The sequence below is a fragment of the Erinaceus europaeus genome, chromosome 4, assembly GCF_950295315.1.
Source record: "Erinaceus europaeus chromosome 4, mEriEur2.1, whole genome shotgun sequence".
Taxonomy (NCBI): Eukaryota; Metazoa; Chordata; class Mammalia; order Eulipotyphla; family Erinaceidae; genus Erinaceus; species Erinaceus europaeus.
In genome coordinates this window covers 141,430,289-141,450,754 of record NC_080165.1, presented here as the reverse complement: position 1 = coordinate 141,450,754, position 20,466 = coordinate 141,430,289, and the positions used below count along the sequence as shown (strand labels likewise).

The following is a 20,466-nucleotide window of genomic DNA, read 5'->3' as shown; positions in this document are numbered from 1 at the left end:
TTCTTTTTTTTTAGATTTAAAATAATTATCTTTATTTATTGGACAGAGACAGCCAGAAATCGAGAGGGTAGGGGGAGGCAGGGAGAGAGAAACAGAGACACCTGCAGCCCTGCTTCACCGGCTCAAACCTAGGTCCTTGTGGATTGTAACGTGCGCTCAACCAGGTCCACCGCCGCCCACCACCTTTCTTTCTTTTATCTGATAGAACAAAGAGAAACTGAGGCGGAAGGGGGCCATAGAAAGGGAGAGAGAAAGAGTCACAAGTAATCTGCTCCACTGCTAGTGAAGCTTCCTCCCTGCAGGTGGGGAGTGAGGGCTTGAACCTGGGCCTTCGCACATGGTAAAGTGTATGCTCAACCAAGTGGGCCACTGCATGGTCCCTAATACTGAGTTTCTTATCACTTCAGGATTTTAAAATTTTTTTTTATTTGTTTTTTGCCTTCAGGGTTATTGCCGAGGCTCAGTGCCTGAACTATGAACCCACTGCTCCTGTGGGGGGGGCATCTTTTTTTTTCCATTGTTGTTATTGTTGCTGTTGTTGTTGGATAGGACAGAGAGAAATGCAGAGAGGAGGGGAAGACAGAGAGGAAGAGAGAAATATAGACACCTGCAGACCTGCTTCACCGCTTGTGAAGCCACCCCCTGCAGGTTGGGAACTGGGGGCTCAAACAAGGTTCCTTGAGCTGGTCCCTGCACTTCACTGTGTGTGCTTAACCAGGCGCACTACTGCCTGGCCCCCCAGGATTTTTTCCCCTTTAATTTTATTTATTTGTTTGTTTTTCAGATCACTTTATTTGGGGGTTAATGGTTTACAGCACAGGTGCTGACACATGGGTGCAATTTGTCCCCTCCCCGGGATAGGTGTCTGCAGAACACGCCTGGAAGCCTAGGTCCTTTCCCCCATCATGCACCAGGACCTCCAGGCCTTCTCTACCCCACCCCTCCCTTCCTTCTCCAGAGTTCTTTGCTTCGGTACACTGCACCGTACCCAGTTCAAGTGTTACTTTGTGTTATCCCTTTCTGTCCTTGTCTCTTAGGGTCTTAACAGCATCCTGTCTGTCTCTGAACAGCCCACCCACCTGAGGCCCATGTAGTCCCTTGTTCAGCATGTTGTTGGAGTGTAGGGTTTGGACTCATAGCCACTGTATTAAGGGAAAACCGAAAGGAAGTCAACAGCAAGACAACCAAATCTAGCTTTGGGGACATCTGATTTACCCAAGAGTCTTAGAGATACATGCAGTGTATAAAATTTGACAATATAAGAACCAAGTCCATTATTCCAGGAGATTGACTAAGTCCATCCTCTGCCTTTAAAAAAAATTTTTTTATATATAAAGTTTTATTGGAACCCAGCCAGTCCAGTTTGTCTCCATATTGTCTGTGGCAGCTTCAGCACTATGACAGAGTTGAGTAGTTGCTGTAGAGTGAGCATGACTCAGAAAGAACCTAAAAATATTTACTATCTTGCCATTTAGTAAAATACATACATATATATATATATCAATATCACCAACCCCTGCACTATATAAAGCAATGATTATTAAACAGATTTTAAAATCTAAAATAGACTCTGTCTAGTGAAAATGAAATTTTTTTTTTTTTTTTTTGTTTTCTTTTTTTACCAGAGCACTGCTCAGCTCTGGTTTATGGTGGTGCAGGGGATTGAACCTGGGACTTTGGAGCCTCAGCCATGGGAGTCTGTTTGCATAAGCATTATGCTATCTACCCCTGCCCTGAAATTGCATTTTTAAAGATCCATTCACTGAGAAATTCAATGAGCAAGTTGAACATTGTGATTGGCTTTGTAGAAAACTTTACGGGTCCATTGTCATGATCCTCTTTGGAAAATCAATATGTACATGATCTAAAAATTCCTCCTGGTTTCTTTTTTTTTTTTTTTACCCCAGAACATGGTTCAGCCCATGAAAGAGGTATATGGAATTAACCTCTCAGACGGCCTTACCGAAGATGATCTCACCATTTATTCCAGGTAAATCCCTCCATGTTGATGGTAAGAGAAGATGATAGTAGAATAATGTATATCTAGTATAACTTTTAAAAATAAAATATCCAGCATTTCATAAGGAAGTGAATTCTTTCTTTTAATCTTTTATTAGTGACTTAATAATGACTAATAAGATTGTAAGATAATGGGTTACTGCTGCACACAGTTCCCATCCCCTTCATTGAATCTTCCCTATTGTTTATCCCTCTCTGGGAGTATGGACCAAAATTCTTTTTTTTTTCTTTCTTTATTGGGTGATTAATGGTTTATAGTCAACAGTAAAATACAATAATTTGTGCATGTATAACATTTCCACATAACAAGACAACCCCCACTAGGTCCTACTCTGCCATCAGCATGAGCTGAACCCTGCCCCCACACCCCAGAGTCCTTTATATCAGTTTATGGACCAAAATTCTTTATGGGGTGCAGAAGGTAGAAGGTCTTCCTTCTGCAATTGCTTCTCCACTGGAAATGGGTGTTGGCAGGTTGACCCACACCTGCCAACACCCACCTTGTTTGTATCTTTTCCTGGTGGGGTAGGACTCAGGAGAGGTGAGGTTCCAGAACACACTGGTGAGGTCGTCTGCCCAGAGAAGTCAGGATGGCATCATGGTAGCATTTGCAACTTGGTGGCTGAAAGGCAGTAAGATATAAAGCAGAACAAATTGTTCAAGAAACAAGAACCCAAAGGTAGGAATAGAGCAGATGAAACTAGGAGTCTTTGTGTGGACGGCAGGTAGGAAGGGGAAGTATATTTTAGGTATGTTCCACATGGCTCTTGACTTCAGTAATTTTTTTCTTGAGTTTGACAGCTAACACCTGAGAAGATGGTGTCAGAGTTGAGAATAGGACTATTATGGGATTGTAGTGGTAGTGTCTAGGAAGTCTAAAACTAATAACCTTTATTAAACAGATTTAGCTGAAAAGAGGGGACCCTCTCATTCCCTTAAGTCATATGCACAATGCTGTACACATGTGTGTTTCTCTGGAAAGATTTATAGTATCCTGTTCTCACAAAGAAAATCCTATGCTTAGGAATCCTCAGGATCTTGATAAATTGTAAACACCCTCCTCAACTAATACCTACATTAAGAAGTTTCAGTTATCGCAAATGAACACAGTCTCACTTCATTGATATAAACTTGGCTTATATAAACACTATAATATAAGTGAGATCTTTCTTTCTTTTAAAAAGAAAGATTATTTCTTTTAAAAAAAAGAAATAGTTATTTCTTTTAAAAAATTGGGGGGGAGGGTTGGGTGGTAGCACAGTGGATTAAGTGCACGTGGAGTGAAGTGCAAGGACCGGTGTAAGGATCCCGGTTTGAGCCCCTGGCTCCCCACCTGCAGTGGTGATGTAGGTCTGCAGGTGTCTGTCTTTCTCTCCCCCTTTCTGTCTTTCTCTCCCCCTTTCTGTCTTCCCCTCCTCTCTCCATTTCTCTCTGTCCTATCCAACAACAATGACATCAATAACAACAACAATAATAACCACAACAATGATAAAAACAAAGGCAACAAAAGGGAAAAAAATAGCCTCCAGGAGCAGTGGATTCATGGTGTAGGCATCAAGCCCCAGCAATAACCCTGGAGGCAAAAAAAAAAAAAAACACAGAATTTTTGTTTGGTTTAGTTTTGTTTATGTATTACCGCACCAGGGTGTTGCTGGGGCTTGGTGCCTGAGCAACAAACTGCTTCCAGCAGCCATTTTTTCCTCTTCTCTCTGTCTTTTTTTTTTTTCTTTTTTCCTTTTCTTTTCTCGAGGGTTATTGCTGGGGCCTGGTGCCTGCACCACAAATCCACTGCTCCTGGAGGCCATTTTTCTCCCATTTTTGTTGCCCTTTTTTATTATTATTGTTATTGTTGCCATTGATGTTGTTGTTGGATAGGACAGAGAGAAATCGAGGGAGGAGGGGAGACAGAGAGGGGGGAGAGAAAGACAGACACCTGCAGACCTGCTTCACCGCTTGTGAAGCGACTCCCCTGCAGGTGGGGAGCCGGAGCTCGAACCGGGAGTCTTGTGCTTTGCTTTGCACCATGTGCGTTCAACCCGCTGCACTACCACCCAACCCCCCCTCCCTTTTTTTAATTTCTGTTTTCTTTCTGATGGAGACAGAGAGAAATTGAGCCGAGCAAGGAAGGAGGGAGAGGAAGGATAAGCACTACTTCACCACTTTTGGAGCTTTTCCCCTGAAGATGGGGGCTGGGGCTTGGACCTGGGTCCCTGCATGTGTTGATGTGTGTACTTAGCAGATGCATGTCGTCTGCCAACTGCTGGGCCTCTAGTTCTTTCTTAAAGGGAGTACTTTATTTCCAGACTCCACTGAATTGATTATTACCTGCTTTTTTCTTGATCTTTTTTTTTTTTTCTTTATTGGAGGGTTAATGGTTTAGAATATAGTTGTTGACGCCTGGGTATAACCTCTCTTCTTTCTGTGATAGGTGTCTGCAAAACACACTCACCCCAACCTAGGGCTTTATCCACCAGCATGGGCCAGGAGCCCAAAGCCCCCCTGACCCTCGCAGGCCCCCAGCCCTGTCCTTCCCCCCTCCTTAAAAAAACAAGGACAGGAAGGGAAAGCACAGAGTAAAACTTGGACTGGGATAGTGTATGACCTGCTTTTTCTTTCAAGATAGTGAGATCTGTTATGTAATAAGTAAAAATATATAAAGGTACAGCATCATTTTTTTCACTGCAGAAGTACTGGTGAAAGTCTATGCTCTATTGTCTTCCTAGAAATCAATACAGTCACTGAAAACTCAGTCTTTAACCATCTCTTGAACATGCAGACAGGCATAGAGAACTCAGTCTTTCACCATCCTCACTCTCGAGCACGCAGACATGCACTTACTCATCACAGCTATTGTTCTCCGTGGCTGAACTTCTTAATCGTTGAAGTAGACCTTTCCAAACAACCTGGTCTGGGAGAATGAATTATCTGACATTAATGGGGGTTGTGACTTTGCTTTTTATGCAGAGTGTACATGTCAAGGGACTGAAATTTTAGCTCAGATTAATTAAGCGAGGTCAAAGTGTCACCTCCTTCAGGCTAGATTTTCACCAGGATCTTTATTAGCTCAGGACACCTCTAAGGTCCACTTCAAACTCTCTCTTCCCAGGGTGTGAGAGACAGCCTGGTCAGCGACAACATCCTTGGGAGGTCGTCGAAGGAGGACTTGCAAGGACAGGCCTTTGGGGAAGGCATTACTGCAGGGAAGGAAGGAGTTCATGCCTGGAAATAAGGATCAGTGTTTGATGTTCATGTCCTCCTTTGACTTGTATAACACTTAGCAGTATTTTCTTTGTTCTTTTTTTTTTCCTTTTGTTGCACTTGTTGGTTTTTTTTTTAATTATTGTTGTTGTAGTTATTGTTGTCCTTCTTGCATAGGACAGAGAGAAATGGAGAGGGGAGGGGAAGACAGAGGGAGGAGAGAAAGATAGACACCTGCAGACCTGCTTCACCGCCTGTGAAGTGACTCCCCTGCAGGTGGGGAGCCGGGGCTCGAACCGGGATCCTTACACCGGTCCTTGAGCTTTGCACCACCTGCGCTTAACCTGCTGCGCTACCCCCATTTTCTTTTTTTTTTTTTAATTGTTATTTATAAAAAGGAAACACTGACAAGAACCATAGGATAAGAGGGGTATAACTCCACACAGTTCCCACCACCAGAACTCCATATCCCATCCCCTCTCCTGATAGCTTTCCTATTCTTTATCCCTAAAGCCACTCGGTAGTAAATCGCAAAGATTTTCCCTCTATAAGCTATCCATAAGGAGAGATGAACCCATCAGCATTGGTAACAGATTACTAACTGGAGTTTCTGCCAATTAATTGATGCCGTACAGCCAACAGCTGCATGATTCATTCTGATAAGATATGGCTTCTGGTAAGGTCATTGCTCCAAGCATGCAATTCATATCTTACTTTTCTTGATCTTTAAAAAATTTAATTATTAAAGTTTTTATATTGCCATCAGTAATATTTTAAATTGAGCAGTGGAAGATTTGCACATCAAATATGTGACAAAGGGTTAATACTTAAAATATATGGAGAACTCATAAAACCCAGCAATAAAAAAAAACTGATTTAAAAAGTGGGCAGAAGAGTTGATAGATATCCTCCAAACACAGACAGATGCCCAGCAGGTAACATGAAGGGGTGTCCATCATCTCTAATTACTGTTAGAGAATATGCAAATCCTAACGGTGGCGGGAGATCCCCTTCAGACTGTGAGGATGGCTGTTATCCCAAAGGACCTAAAACTTACATGTCACAATGCAGTGTTACTTCAACAATAAAAATGTATTTTAAAAGACTGGCACGTTAAAATAGGGAGAGAAGAGGCCAGGCAATGACACATCCGGTAGAGTCCACACATTCTAGCACAAGGTCATCTTCTCCTGCCCCTCTCAAATAGAAGTAAAAGAATAAATGTGGGAAAGGAAGCAGACCTTTAATCCTGCCCTGCAGCCTCCCAGAGACCCAGAGGACGGGACTACAGACTAAATCCCTGCGGGAAAGATGGGTGCAGATAGCACGGGCTCCCCCCTCTGGCAGGTTGACACATGGCAGTGACCCGTCCACAGATCGACCCTTTTAATTCCTTTGGGTTTGATTTTCAAGTCTGGATTAGTGTTGTTCTGATCTTTACAGCAGATGTGTGACACGGTTGTCTTCTCAGGCCCCTGTATCTTGTGGAGGATTTTCCTCCTCAAGTGGCTGGAATAGGTTAGCTGATCAGTACTCGTGGCCCTATGAAAGCCTACTCTATGCTCTGCATCCTGGCCAACCTTGGCTCCCGGAGAAGATTCTCTGTTCTGGTCCTGCCCTGCCTGGTCATTTCATTCAGTTGCAGACACTTTCCGTTTCCTCGGACTTCCTGGATTTGAGAGGCCTGCAAGATGACTTTCCTGGCTTCAGGAGTATATAGGCTTAAGTTCTTTTCTTTAATTTTCTTTTCTCTTCTCTTCTCTTCTCTTCCCTTCTCTTCTCTTCTCTTCTCTTCTCTTCTCTTCTCTTCTTTTTTAGTCATGTTTAAGTGCATAGAAACACGTTGTGTCCCCAGGCTGCAGATGCTACCATGACTCCACCCTGACTTCTCTGGGCAGACGACCTCACCAGTGCATCCTGGACCCTCACCTCTCCAGAGCTCTGGTCCACTAGGGAAAGATAGAATCAGGCTGGGGGTATGGATCGACCTGTCAATGCCCATGCTCAACAGAGAAGCAGCTACAAAAGCCAGAACTTCTACCTTCTGCTTCCCATCAACAACCTTGATCCAGACTCCCAGCGGGGGAGAAGTGACAGGAGGAAGATAAGAGGACTCTGCACTGCAGCTCCATCAGCACCCAGAGAGAGAGAAGGACAAGGAGAGGGACATAGGGAGGTAGTTATGGTGTCGTGAGTGGCTTAGAGGGAGAGGATTGAATCAGGAAAAGAAGGGGCAACTATGTGTAAATGTGGACAGATAGTTGTAGAGAAGATGGTTGGCTCATGTCTACAACCTTAGGGGAACTGTGGTGGATTGCAGTGGGGAGAGTGACGATTCAGAACTCTGGTGGTGGAATGGTGTGGATTCAAACCTCCATTGACATGTAATTTTGTAATTTAAAAATATAGTAAGGAAGTCGGGCGGTAGCACAGTGAGTTAAGCACACGTGACGCCTAGCACAAGGACCGGCGTAAGGATCTCGGTTCGAGCCCCCGGCTCCCCACCTGCAGGGGAGTCGCTTCACAGGCGGTGAGGCAGGTCTGCAGGTGTCTATCTTTCTCTTCCCCCCCCCCGTGTCTTCCCCTCCTCTCTCCATTTCTCTCTGTCCTATCCAACAACAACGACATCAATAATAATAACTACAACAATAAACAACAAGGGCAACAAAAGGGAATAAATAGACATTAAATATATACATATAATAAATAAACAAAAGAAACACTGTGTCCCACATTTTTTATTCATGTTCGATTCATTTCCATGACTTACATTTTAACCAGCGAGGCTTCATGGTGGTGCAGCTGGTAGGGCACACATCACACCCACAAGGACCCAGCTGCAACTCTCCCTCCCCCCACCCCTCGAGTCTCTACTTGCAAGGGGGGAAGTCTTCACAAACAGTAAAGCAGTGTTGCAAGTGTCTCTCTTTTTCTCCATTTCTATCTTCCCTTCTCTCCATTTCTCTCTGTCCCATCTAATAAAAAAATACTGGAACATGAACAGACACACTGACCAGTGGAATAGAATTGAGAGCCCAGAAATGAGGCCCCACACGTATGGACATCTAATCTTTGACAAAGGGGCCCAGACTATTACATGGGGAAAGCAGAGTCTCTTCAACAATTAAAACAACTTTTAAGTGTTTTTAAAAGTTACACTTTATTCAGAATCCTTCTTCTTAACTTCTTACAGAACTGCCCCCCAAATCAGGCAAGCTGTTTGTAAGTCTTATGTTACTTAGAGAACTCTTCTGTACTTTTCCTGAAATAAGCCTACCACTATCATTCCAAAGCTCATGTCATTTTGTGTGGTCTACTGAATTTATTGCAATCACTGCCTTTTAGCTTACTGTCTGTCTATTGCAATTTGTAGGTTTGTTCAGCTGGGGCAGAGTCAACATAAACAAGATAAAAGCAGTCAGCAGCTCTGTTCCAGATGCCCAGATGGAGTTATAAAATTGTAAGTATTAGATTAGAACTTGAAAAAATAAAAGTGTGCCAATGCGTAGTACTTAAAGAAAAACTTTGCAGAAAAATATTCCATCTTTTTTTCTTTTTTTTAATATTTATTTATTCCATTTTTGTTGCCCTTGTTGTTTTATTGTTGTAGTTATTATTGTTGTCTGTCTTCGTTGTTGGGTAGAACAGAGAGAAATGGAGAGAGGAGGGGAAGACAGAGAGGGGGAGAGAAAGACAGACACCTGTAGACCGGCTTCACCGCCTGCGAAGCGACTCCCCTGCAGGTGGAGAGCCGGGGGCTCGAACCAGGATCCTTACACCAATCCTTGCGCTTTGCACCACGTGTGCTTAACCCACGGCACTATTCCATTTTTTTTTTTTTTGTCTAATTACCTTAAGTATTAAGACATTTCCTGGTGCTTGGTTTGAGAAAAAGTAGGTAGTTATGGAGGTGGAGAAGAGATTGACAGCGTTGGCTACACTTGTCATGAACCCTTTGGGGAGTGGGGTTCGAGCTGTTGACGGCTTGCCCCCATGAACTCGTCTCTGCTTTTTGCAGAGCGATGGGGAAATGGCTCTGGCCCTGGAGACAAGCCTCTCCATTGCAGTAGAAGTCCCTGACGGCAAGGATGGGTTTGTCTCTTCCAGGTAGTTGGTTTAAAGGTGTTTAGTGAATTATTAAGTAGCAGAGCTAGATTCGTCTCCTGAACCACAGCCCTGCTGCTATGTGGACCTTCATCCTGAGCAAGTGACTGAAGTCCTACATGACTCAGTGGTGTGTCAACAGCATCGGCTTCCTAGGGCTGGGATGATGCTCGAGTGGGACAAAGCATACAGAGTGCTGAGGGCAGAGTCTGGCATCATCGCCACCTTCTTCAGACTCATCACTCTTCACCGGGACCAGGGGAGTGTTGTGACCTGATGCCACGGGCTCGCTTGAGTCTGTTCTAGGAAGTGACTCACGGCGAAGGTTGCGTTTTGGCAGACGGACTGCCCGGGCTATTCCAGGCAAACAGTGAGAGCAAGAGACACTTGGGAGAATAAGGAGCCTGTCCATTTATGCTAGTGGGTCCAGGTTGGGATCACTCCCAGAAAACCTGCACCCCGGATGGCACTTCAGCAGGCTTTTGTCTGTGTCTGGCAGAGAAGGGGGCGGCAGGGAGGAGCTGCTTATGGGTAACTGTGGGCAGTTTCACAGAAGCAGAATTTAGCTGTTAAGATGGAAACTTTCAAACTTTTTTTATTAACCCCACCCCCACCCCCACCTATTATATCAGGGCTGTGGCAGCCTGGCTTTGACTTCTCTGCCTCAGTTAGGTGAATTTGGAGATTTGAGGTCTCTAAAATAGCACCTGACTTAGAGCTCACATCTTGTCAATGTCCTCTTCCCTTTTCCTTTTTAATTTTTTTAAAGAATTATTATTTGTTGTTTTTTTCTTTTATTTTAAATTTTTATTTACTTATTTATTGGGTAGAGGTAGCCAGAAATCTCGAGGGAAGGGGGAGGTAGAGAGGGAAACAGAGCGACACCTGCGGAGGGAAAGCATCGCGAGTGGTGAAGCAGGGCTGCAGGTGTCTCTCTGTCTCTTTCCCTCTCTATATCCCCCACTTCTCAGTTTCTCTGTCTCTATCAATTAATAAATAAATAAATAAAAATTTAAAAAGAGAGAGAGACCTGCAGCCCTGCTTCACCACTTGCAAAGCTTTCCCCCTGCAGGTGGGGAACCGGGGCCTGAACCTGGGTCCTTGCGCACTGTAACACGTGCTCAACCAGGTGCGCCACCACCCGCCCCTCCTCTTCCCTTTCCCAGATCAGCTTTATGAGTTTGCACAGTATTGTGTTAGTCAACAATGGCCCAGATCTGCATGCTCTTGATTGATAGACAAAAGATTATTATTACAGTAATTTGGGTAAAACATATTTTGGTCACCTTGGAGGATTTAGGAGATGAATGGATTTGAGATTTTATTTTTATTTTATTTGGAGGTGAATTGTTTCTGGTAAAGTTGTTGTCCCATGGGTGCCATTTCTCCTCTCCCCGTGGTGGGTGTAGACAGAACAATCTCACCCCCAGCTGAAGTCCTTGCCGCCATCAGACACTAGTTTCCTTAGCCCTCCGGTCCTTCTCCTTCCCACCTCCCCAGCACCACTGCTTTGGTGCTCTGTGCTAAATCCAGTCCAAGTTTCACTTTGTGTTTTCCCTTTCAGACGTCATTTCACAAATTCCGCTTATGAGGGAGATCATCTGGTGTGGATTTGAAGAATTTTGGGGAAGGGAAATATATAATTGGACACTGACAGTCAAGGAGGGAGAAGGAAAAGGATAGGGAGAGGGAGAGGGAGAGGGAGAGGGAGAGGGAGAGGGAGAGGGAGAGGGAGAGGGAGAGGGAGGGAGAGGAGAGGGAGAGGGAGAGGGAGAGGGAGAGGGAGAGGGAGAGGAGGGAGAGGGAGAGGGAGAGGGAGAGGGAGAGGGAGAGGAGGGAGAGGGAGAGGGAGAGGGAGAGGAGGGAGAGGGAGAGGGAGAGGAGGGAGAGGGAGAGGGAGAGGGAGAGGGGAGGGAGAGGGAGAGGGAGAGGGAGAGGGAGAGGAGGGAGAGGGAGAGGGAGAGGGAGAGGAGGGAGAGGGAGAGGGAGAGGGAGAGGGAGAGGAGGGAGAGGGAGAGGGAGAGGGAGAGGGAGAGGGAGAGGGAGAGGGAGAGGAGGGAGAGGGAGAGGGAGAGGGAGAGGGAGAGGGAGAGGGAGAGGGAGAGGGAGAGGGAGAGGGAGAGGGAGAGGAGGGAGAGGGAGAGGGAGAGGGAGAGGAGGGAGAGGGAGAGGGAGAGGGAGAGGGAGAGGGAGAGGAGGGAGAGGGAGAGGGAGAGGGAGAGGGAGAGGGAGAGGGAGAGGGAGAGGAGGGAGAGGGAGAGGGAGAGGGAGAGGGAGAGGGAGAGGGAGAGGGAGAGGGAGAGGGAGAGGGAGAGGGAGAGGGAGAGGGAGAGGGAGAGGGAGAGGGAGAGGAGGGAGAGGGAGAGGGAGAGGAGGGAGAGGGAGAGGGAGAGGGAGAGGAGGGAGAGGGAGAGGGAGAGGAGGGAGAGGGAGAGGGAGAGGGAGAGGGAGAGGGAGAGGACCTCATGGGGATGATCCCTAGGTTTACTTTAGTTTTGTCCTATGTGCACTTAACCCTCTGTGCTACTGCCTGGCCCCCAGGTTTACTTTATTTTCATGCCAGAGAGCGAGAAAGACCAGAGCACTGCTCGTGTATGGCATTTGGTGGTGCTGAGTATTAAACCTGGGTCTTCTGGGGCCTCAGGCATGCAATTCTGGTTCTCAGTCACTGCGTTATCTCCCCAGCACAAGAACACTCTCCAAGATGTAAAAATACATGGTCGGTATTTCACACCACTAACGAAAAAAAAAGGAAGAAAGAGTGGAGTGAGGAAAGATCTACAACTGAGTCTTTTTTTAAAAAATTTTTTATTTATAAAAAGGAAACATTGACAAAACCATAGGATAAGAGGGCTACAGCTTCGCATAATTCCCACCACCAGAACTCCGTATCCCATCCCCTCCCCTGATAGCTTTCCTATTCTTTACCCCTCTGGGAGTGTGGACCCAAGTCCACACTTCTGTAGTTGCTTCCCCGCTGAACATGGGTGTTGACAGGTCAATCCATACTCCCATCCTGTCCCTCTCTTTCCCTAGTGGGGAATGGCTGTGGGGAAGCGGAGCTCCAAGGCACATGGGTGGGGTTGTCTGTCCAAGGAAGTCTAGTCGCATCCTGTTAACATCTGGAACCTGGTGGCTGAAAAGAGAGTCAATATACAAAGCCAAACAAACTGTTGGACAGTTATGGACCTAAAGGCTGGAATAGTGCAGGTGAAGTGTTGGGGAGGTCCTCCATTTTGTAGATCGCTAGTAGGCATATTTTAGTTATATTTCAAAGGGCCTAGTAGCTATACTAGTGTTTTGTTTTGTTTTTGCCTGAGCCTGAAATCTGATATGCAGGTGGATCCAAGTTCTTGTCTGGGGAGATGATGTCATGGCTGAGAAAAGGACCAGAAAGCTGGATCAGGGAAGAGAGTAGCTCCCAAATATGGGAAAGGGGTATAAATATTACTGTAAACCCCATCGATTTGATGTGATCTGGGGCCCATAATTAGCTTAGGAGCCTGTGTGACCTCTACATCCCTCTAGATCTGAGCTCACATTCTGTGGTCATGAGTAGGAACATTCCAAGCTGTCCCAATATGGACCCATCTTCCTCAGGTGTAGCATAGAGTATGTTGTCCATCCTCCCATCGGAGGATGGAACATTCTCTACCATTGTTGATCCAAGTTGAGGGCAAGGTCCTATGGGGGCCCACAAAGGGTCTCTTTTGTTGTTCCTGTAGAGATGACTGGAAACAATGGAGAGAGGGATTTATTCGAGGTCTACAACTGAGTCTTAAAGAGGACTGAGTCTAATGGCTAAGACTGAGGGATACCTGCAAGGGAGCCAGATGCTTGATCAGATAAGGAGACAAAAATACAGTGTTTTATCACAGCCTGGAAAAGGGCTAGTTACACCCTTCTTTCCTCTATCACTGTTGTTCTTTCTTTTCTAGAAGCAGAAAGTCCCATGAATTTAGAAGCAGTATTTTTCTTATGCTTAATTAGTACATGAAATGTATATGCTCCCAGCAAATGATTTGAAATAGATGTAACCAGAGAAGGAATGTGTTTAAATGTGTTTGTCAGATGACTCTATTAGCCAGATTGTATCATACAGCATGATGGTTCCATTAGGAACAGTGTAGCACAATTCAGGGTGGTGAGAGGGACAGAGCAAAACATTTCCCCACTGTGTCTCCTTTGACCAGTGTTGCTCTCACAGCTGTTGCTTTGAGATTGTTCTCCTGAAAATATTTAGAGTTTTATTATTAGTAGTATTTAATTTTTTTTTTGAGTCCTGGCACAAATAGAAACCACGTGGACCTGGGATTCTTTTTAACCTTTTCCACTTAATCAATAAAGAACCTAACACAAGTGTGTTTTGGCAGGGACTCTTAAAACAGTAATACAAAGAGCTGGGTAGGCTCTGGCTTTGTGTTGTCATGACAACTGCCCAGGACAGTTTTTGAGTAGCAAGCCTGAGAGAGAAAAGGGGAGGGGACGGGAGAGGGAGAGAGGGAAAGGGGGAGGGAGAGAGGGATGGGAGGGAGAGGGGAAGGGAGAGGGGGAGGCAGAGGGGGAGAGGGGAAAGGAGAGGGAGAGGGGGAGGGAGAGAGGGGGAGGCAGAGGGAGAGAGGGGAGGCAGAGGGGGAGAGGGCAAGGGAGAGGGGAAGAGGGGGAAGGAGAGGGAGAGGGGGGAGGCAGAGGGGGATAGGGGAAAGGAGAGAGGGAGGGAGGGAGAGAGGGAGGGAGAGAGGGAGGGAGAGAGGGAGAGAGGATGCACACTTTAAAATGCAGCTCTATAACTAGGTTCTTTAAAATACCAAGTATTCATTTTTAGCCTTCCAAAAGCTATGCGAAGACAAAGCAACATCAGATATGTGAGGTTCTTAAAATTCCCATCTTGTTATTTCTTAGGTTTTTTAGCATCTTTTCTAAATGGTCATACATTTATTTTACATTTATAAACATACTACCTACAGTCTCTGTATAATGTATAAGCTTGCTAATTTTTCTTGACATCATGAGACAAGCTAATAGTCCTTTTGTAAATATAAAGTGAATACATATAACACCAAATTTAACAATGTTGATTGTAAATAACCAGCAAGGTGCCCATGGAACAGGGCCTCAGAGATGCAAGGGAAGCCAGGTGCAGAGACCCAGCTGAGGGACTGGATTTCACCCTGTGTCTCCTAGGAGTTTTCTTGGAAGTAGACATTTCCACCCAAACTGGTGAATGTCAGTATTGTCAGCTCAAACAATCATTTGTGTTTTGTTTGGGTATGACCCATTCCCTTTGATTCAAACCACTCTTTAGTAGATGAGTGGTCATTGGAGAGACAGGACATCAGTCAGCATTGACTCAGCACTCAGCATGTGGTACGCACTGTCCTCCCTGCCTTGACCTACAGGAACTTAGCGAACTTAAGAACCTATGGATTTGCTCTCCCTATTGTCTTCATTTAAAAAAAATTTTTTATTAGTGGTTTAATAATGATTAACAAGATTGTAAGGTAACAGGGACAATTCCATACAGTTCCCACCACCCGAGTTCCATGTCCCATCCCCTCCATTGGAAAATTTCCTATTTTTTCTTAAGATTTTTCTTTTTTAAAAATCTTTTCTTTTTAAAAATTGTATTTATTAGGGAGTCGGGTGGTAGCGCAGTGGGTTAAGCGCACGTGGCATGAAGTGCAAGGACTGGCTTAAGGATCCCAGTTCAAGCCCCCGGCTCTCCACCTGTAGAGGAGTCGCTTCACAGACGGTGAAGCAGGTCTGCAGGTGTCTTATCTTTCTCTCCTCTTCTCTGTCTTCCCCTCCTCTCTCCATTTCTCTCTGTCCTATCTAACAACAACAACATCAATAACAACAATAATAACTACAACAATAAAAAACAATAAGGGCAACAAAAGGGAAAATAAATACATAAATAAATTTTTTAAATTATATTTATTTATTGGATAGAGACAGCCAGAAATTGAGAAAGTAGGGAGAGAGAGAGAGGGAAAGAGAAAGAGAGATATCTGCAGCACTGTTTTACTACTTGCAAAGCTTTCCCTCTGCAGGTGGGGACTAGGGGCTTGAACCTGGGTCCTTGATCATTATAACATGTGCACTCAACTACGTGTATCACCACCTGGCCCCATCTTCCTTATTCTTTATCCCTCTGGGAGTACGGTCCAAAATTCTTGTTTTTTTTTTTAATATCTTAATTACTTTTTTTAAATATTTATTTTTAAAATAGAAATATTGACAAGACCATAGGATAACAGAGGTATAATTCCACACAATTCACACCACCAGAACTCCGTATCCTCTCCCTCCCCTCACCTTGATAGCTTTCCCACTCTTGATCCCTCTGGGATATGGACCCAGGGTCATTATGGGGTATAGAAGGTGGGAGTTCTGGCTTCTGTAATTGCTTCTCTGCTGGACTTGGACATTAGCAGGTGGGTCCATTCCCCCAGCCTGTTTCTGTCTTTCCGTAGTGGGGCAGGGCTCTGGGGAGGGGAAGTTGCAGGTCATCTGCTTGGGGAAATCAGGATGGCGTCATAGTAGCATCTGCAACTTGGTGGCTGAAAGGCCATAAGCTATAAAGCAGATATTGTCTTCATTTTATCAGTGGGAAAACTGAAGCACAGAGAAGTTGTGTAACTTGTCCAAGGCCATACAGCTAGAGGAGCTAAGACTCAGACCTAGATAGGCTGGCACCCTCACCAGTTTGTGTGGATGCCAGCTTTCCCAGTGGTTCGCTAGCCAGAAGTGTAGAGTGGTCCACTCTCATTGTGGACTTCTGACATGGTACGGGCTGGTTAGATACCCCTTATGAAGTGTTTCTGTTTTGCTGATCTGGAATTTGGTTTTAAAAAATCATATAAAGAGAATAGACCTTTATTCTTGTTCAGTGCCTTCTGTGTTGTCCCTGATGCAGTCAGGCTTCGGAAGCAGGCATACATTGTTTCATGATAATGTTGTAGGCACTGTCCAGCCATCAGCAGAACAGCACTACCGCTATTCAGAATCACACTAGCCCACTGGGTTCTGTATTCCAAAAGGAAGTCCCTCTGTGTGCTCCCAGCTGCCCCCAGAATAGGGCCTGAAAGTGAGCTCTCCATAAATATCTGTTGAAATGTACTGAATCCCACCCTTGCATGACTGTCAGAATCACCATGCAGTGCCCTGGATAGCCCTTGATGCCCAGGCCACTCACTGCCTGCCTGACTTCTAGCCACCAACCCAGTGACTCCTTTGTATCCATCCTTGAACACTTTTTAATTTTTTCCCTATTATGTGCCTTCTTCTCCTTCTCCTCCTTCTCCTTCTTCTTTGCCTCCAGAGTTATTTCTAGGGCTTGGTGCCAGCAGTACGAATCCACTGCTCGTGGTGGCCATCTTTTTTTTCCATTTTATTGGATAGGATAGAGAGAAATTGGGAGGGAAAGGGGGAGAGAGGGAAAGGGAGAGGGAGAGAAAAAGATTGGTACCTGAAGACCTGCTTTGCCACTTGTGAAGTGTCCCTCACTTTCAGGTGGGGAGCCCGGTGCTAGAACCCAGAGCCTTGTGAGGGTCATTGAGCTTTGTAATATGTGCACTTAACTGGGTGCCCAGCTTCCTATTCTTTCTTTACCAGAACCCTGCTTGGCTCTGGCTTATGGCGATACCAGCGATTGAACCTGAGACTCAGAACCTCAGGCATAGAAGCCTTTTGCATAACCACTGTGCTATCTCTCTGCACTGCCTTCTGACACATGACAGCTTTTTTTCCCCCCCATACTGCTTTTGTTTTCAGCTGTGACCAAATGCAGATGAGAAGGACCCAAGTGGAAGGACTTGTGTCTGGGTGGGTGGGGTATTGCTTGGCCCAGCAATGGTTCACTGTGTCCATGCCGGACCAACCTGTTCTCATCATACCCTCCTATCAGTCTCTGAGAATTTTAAACTAAGCAGCAAATGCCAATCCATGTAGGTTCAAAAGGAACATTAACACACATATTATTCTGTGGACCTCTTGTTCCAGGAGTATATCTCATTCATTTAAAAATTAACTCTAAGAAATGGCACAAAATATAATACGCAGTTTGAATAAATACTGCTTAACAGATTTCTCCTAGTACCAGATGAGCTGAAATGTAATATAAGGTAAACAAAGTGTGTTGACTGTTTCAGGGCCAGAAGGTTGAATGTATTCTCTAGTACGCCTTATAAGTAGCGCTTACTAACTTTAGAATGAATGCCCCTGAGTTTGGGCTTCTGCTCAGGATAGTGTCATAAATGAAGGTGCCCTTCTGCAGTCAGAACCAGAGCATTTCATGCCCGAGAAATGACCGTGAAACATGGCTGTGATCACCTCAACTTGGCTTTTCATGATGCCATCTTCAAGCATATGTTTTCTAATGCTTTGTTAACAAGAAAGAGGGAGCAGGAATCAGAGCATCGCTCTGTCACATGTGATGCCAGGGATTGAATCTAGGACCTCATGCTTGAGAGTCTAGCACTTTATCTACTGTGCCACCTGCCTGGCCGTTCAGTACTATGCTTCTTCTAGACCAATCATTCTTTGGCATCCCCAGCCTTCCCCACTAGTCTAGGCTTTGGTAGATGACGCTCTGCTCTCTGGGCTACAGGTTGAAGGAGCATTTCTACCCTCGTGGGTAACTCTTGTTATCTTTCCCAAACACCTCAGTGTAGTCTTTTTTAAATTTTGTATTAGTGATTTAATAATGATTAACAAGAATGTAAGATAGCAGGGGTACAATTCCAGACAGTTCCCACCACCAGAGTTCTGTGTCCCATCCCCTCCACTGGAAGCCTCCCTGTTTATCCCTCTGGGAGTACGGACCAGAATTCTTTGTGCAGCTCAGTGTAGCCTTTAAAGTTGTAGGTTTGGCATCACACCCAGTAGAACAGACATAATGCAGTGTGCACAGACCAGAGTTCAAATCCCTTCTCTCCACCTACAAAGGGGAGGGGTCTTCACAAGTGGTGAAGCAGAGCTGCCGGTATCTCTCTCTATCTCCCACTTCTCTCTTGATTTCTGGGTTTGTTTTTTTTTAACATTTTTTTAAGTGGGGGGATTAATGGTTTACAGTCAACAGCAAAATACAGTAGTTTGTACATGTGTACCATTTCTCAGTTTTCCACATAACAGTCTGACCCCCTCTTGGTCCTCCTCTGCCATCATGTTCCAAAACCTGAGCCCTCCCCACACCCCAGAGTCTGTTACTTTGGTGCAGTTCACCAAACCCAGCCCAAGTTCTGCTCCGTGTTTTCTTTGTTTGTTGATTTCTGTTTTACTCAGTAAATAAATAGATAAATAAAATGTTTAAAAATGTGAGGAATAGAGTAGTTGGTAGGCAGTGATGTTGATTAATCAACTAATCCCAATTAAGCCACTGGAGGGGATGGCTGGTGACTCCTTCCTCTTTCATTCTGACCTCTACTCACCTCTCTTTGTACTCAACCCCTCTCTGAATTTTCTCATCTGCCTTTTCTAGTTGGCTCTTTCTTCTCACTCATATTTCTTTGATCTTTTTTACAATCCACTCTCCCTTTGTCTCCCTCACAATCCTCTCCCCATTCCAAGACAACAAGTTATTTTCAACCTTTTTGGAATGCAAGGACCTTTCCAAAAATATGTTTCCTTCATGTATTCTAGGAAAGTGCTCTTCAGATTATAATTATTGTCATGGAATTAATTTAGTTGGTTCCTTTCCAATGAAATAAAATAAATCTGAATGTAAAGTTCCACTGCATAGCTGGCATATACTGTGCTTGTCTTTTTAAAAAAATATCTTTTTAATTTATTATCAATCGAATGTTACAAGATTGTAGATTACAGTGACTAGCTCCACACCACACTGACCACCAAAATTCTGTATTCCCATCCTCCCAAAGATAACCACCATATAGTTTTCACAAGTCTTATGGTTTACTTGCTTCTGTTTTATTTGGATTTTTTTTTTGGGGGGTGGGTAATGTGAATCAGATCTCCAGATTCCACATATGAGTGATTTGGCAGTTGTCTTTCATCTCTTATTCCGCTAAGCATAATCACCTCCAGTTCCATACACTTTGTCCCAAAGGACACAATATTATTTTTTGATAAATAAATATATAATGGAATATATATCCCATAACTTCTTTAGCCAGTTATCTGTTGATGGGCATTTGGGTTGATTCTACTCTTTAGCGATTGTGAATAATGCAGCTATGAACATAGGGGTGCATATGTCCCTCTAGTTAGTGCTTGAGTGTCCACTGGATAAATACCCAAGAGAGGTCTTGCTGGATCATAAGGTACTTCTGTTTTTATTTTGAGTTTCGGGACTTTCCATACAGTCTTCCAAAGAGACTGTCCAGTTTACATTCCCACCAGTAGTATAACAGGGTTCTCTTTCTCTACCTCTCCAACACCTGTCATTTCCTGGTTTGGTAATGGAAGCCATTCTCTCAAATGTGAGATGGGATCTCAGGGTAATTTTAATTTGCATTTCTCTGATGATAAGTGAAGAGGAGCATTTCTTCATGTGTCTGTGGGCCATATGGATCTCTTCTTTAGAAAACTGTCTGTGTAGGTCTTTGGCCCACTTTTTTACTGGGTTGTTTTTTGCTTCTTTTGTAGATCTGTACCAATTCTGTATAGATGTTTGATATCAGTAGCTTGTCTGATGTGTGATGTGCAAATATCTTCTCCCATTTACTGGATTGCCTGGTTATACCTGTGTAGTTTGCTTTTGATGTGCAGAAGCTTTGAGTTTCATGTCATCCTGTTTACTTACTCTTATTTTTATTTCCTATGCCCAAGGCCATTGAGTTTCCAAATAAATCTTTGATGTGAATCCTGCAAAGTTCCACTGACATTTTCTTTTATAAGTTTTAGAATTTCTGGTCTACTATCTAGATCTTTCATCCATTTTGATTTGACCTTCGTGTATGGTGCTAGGTGGTGGTCTAGTTTCACTTTTCTACATGTGGCTGTTCTGTGATTAAGCCTTGTTTCATTAACTTTTTGTTTCTGTCTGTAAATGTAGCATGTGGGCACTGTTTTGCTATGCAAAATACTTTTTTTTTTACTATGACTAACAACCACAGGTTGGATAACTACAAATGCACCTTTTTTTTCTACTTTTTTCCTTTATTGGGAGATTAATGCTTTACA

The 20,466-nt window shown here is 44.4% G+C and overlaps 1 protein-coding gene across 1 annotated transcript in view; it reads left to right on the top strand.

The window, feature by feature from the left end:
- The window catches only part of FIG4 (FIG4 phosphoinositide 5-phosphatase), a 137,345-nt gene that overhangs the window by 87,415 nt on the left and 29,464 nt on the right, over nt 1–20,466 (top strand). The window contains exons 21-22 of the mRNA XM_060190649.1: nt 1,908–1,990; nt 8,591–8,677. Of these exons, the coding sequence (XP_060046632.1) occupies nt 1,908–1,990; nt 8,591–8,677 (170 nt within the window). The remainder of the gene's footprint in view (nt 1–1,907; nt 1,991–8,590; nt 8,678–20,466) is intronic.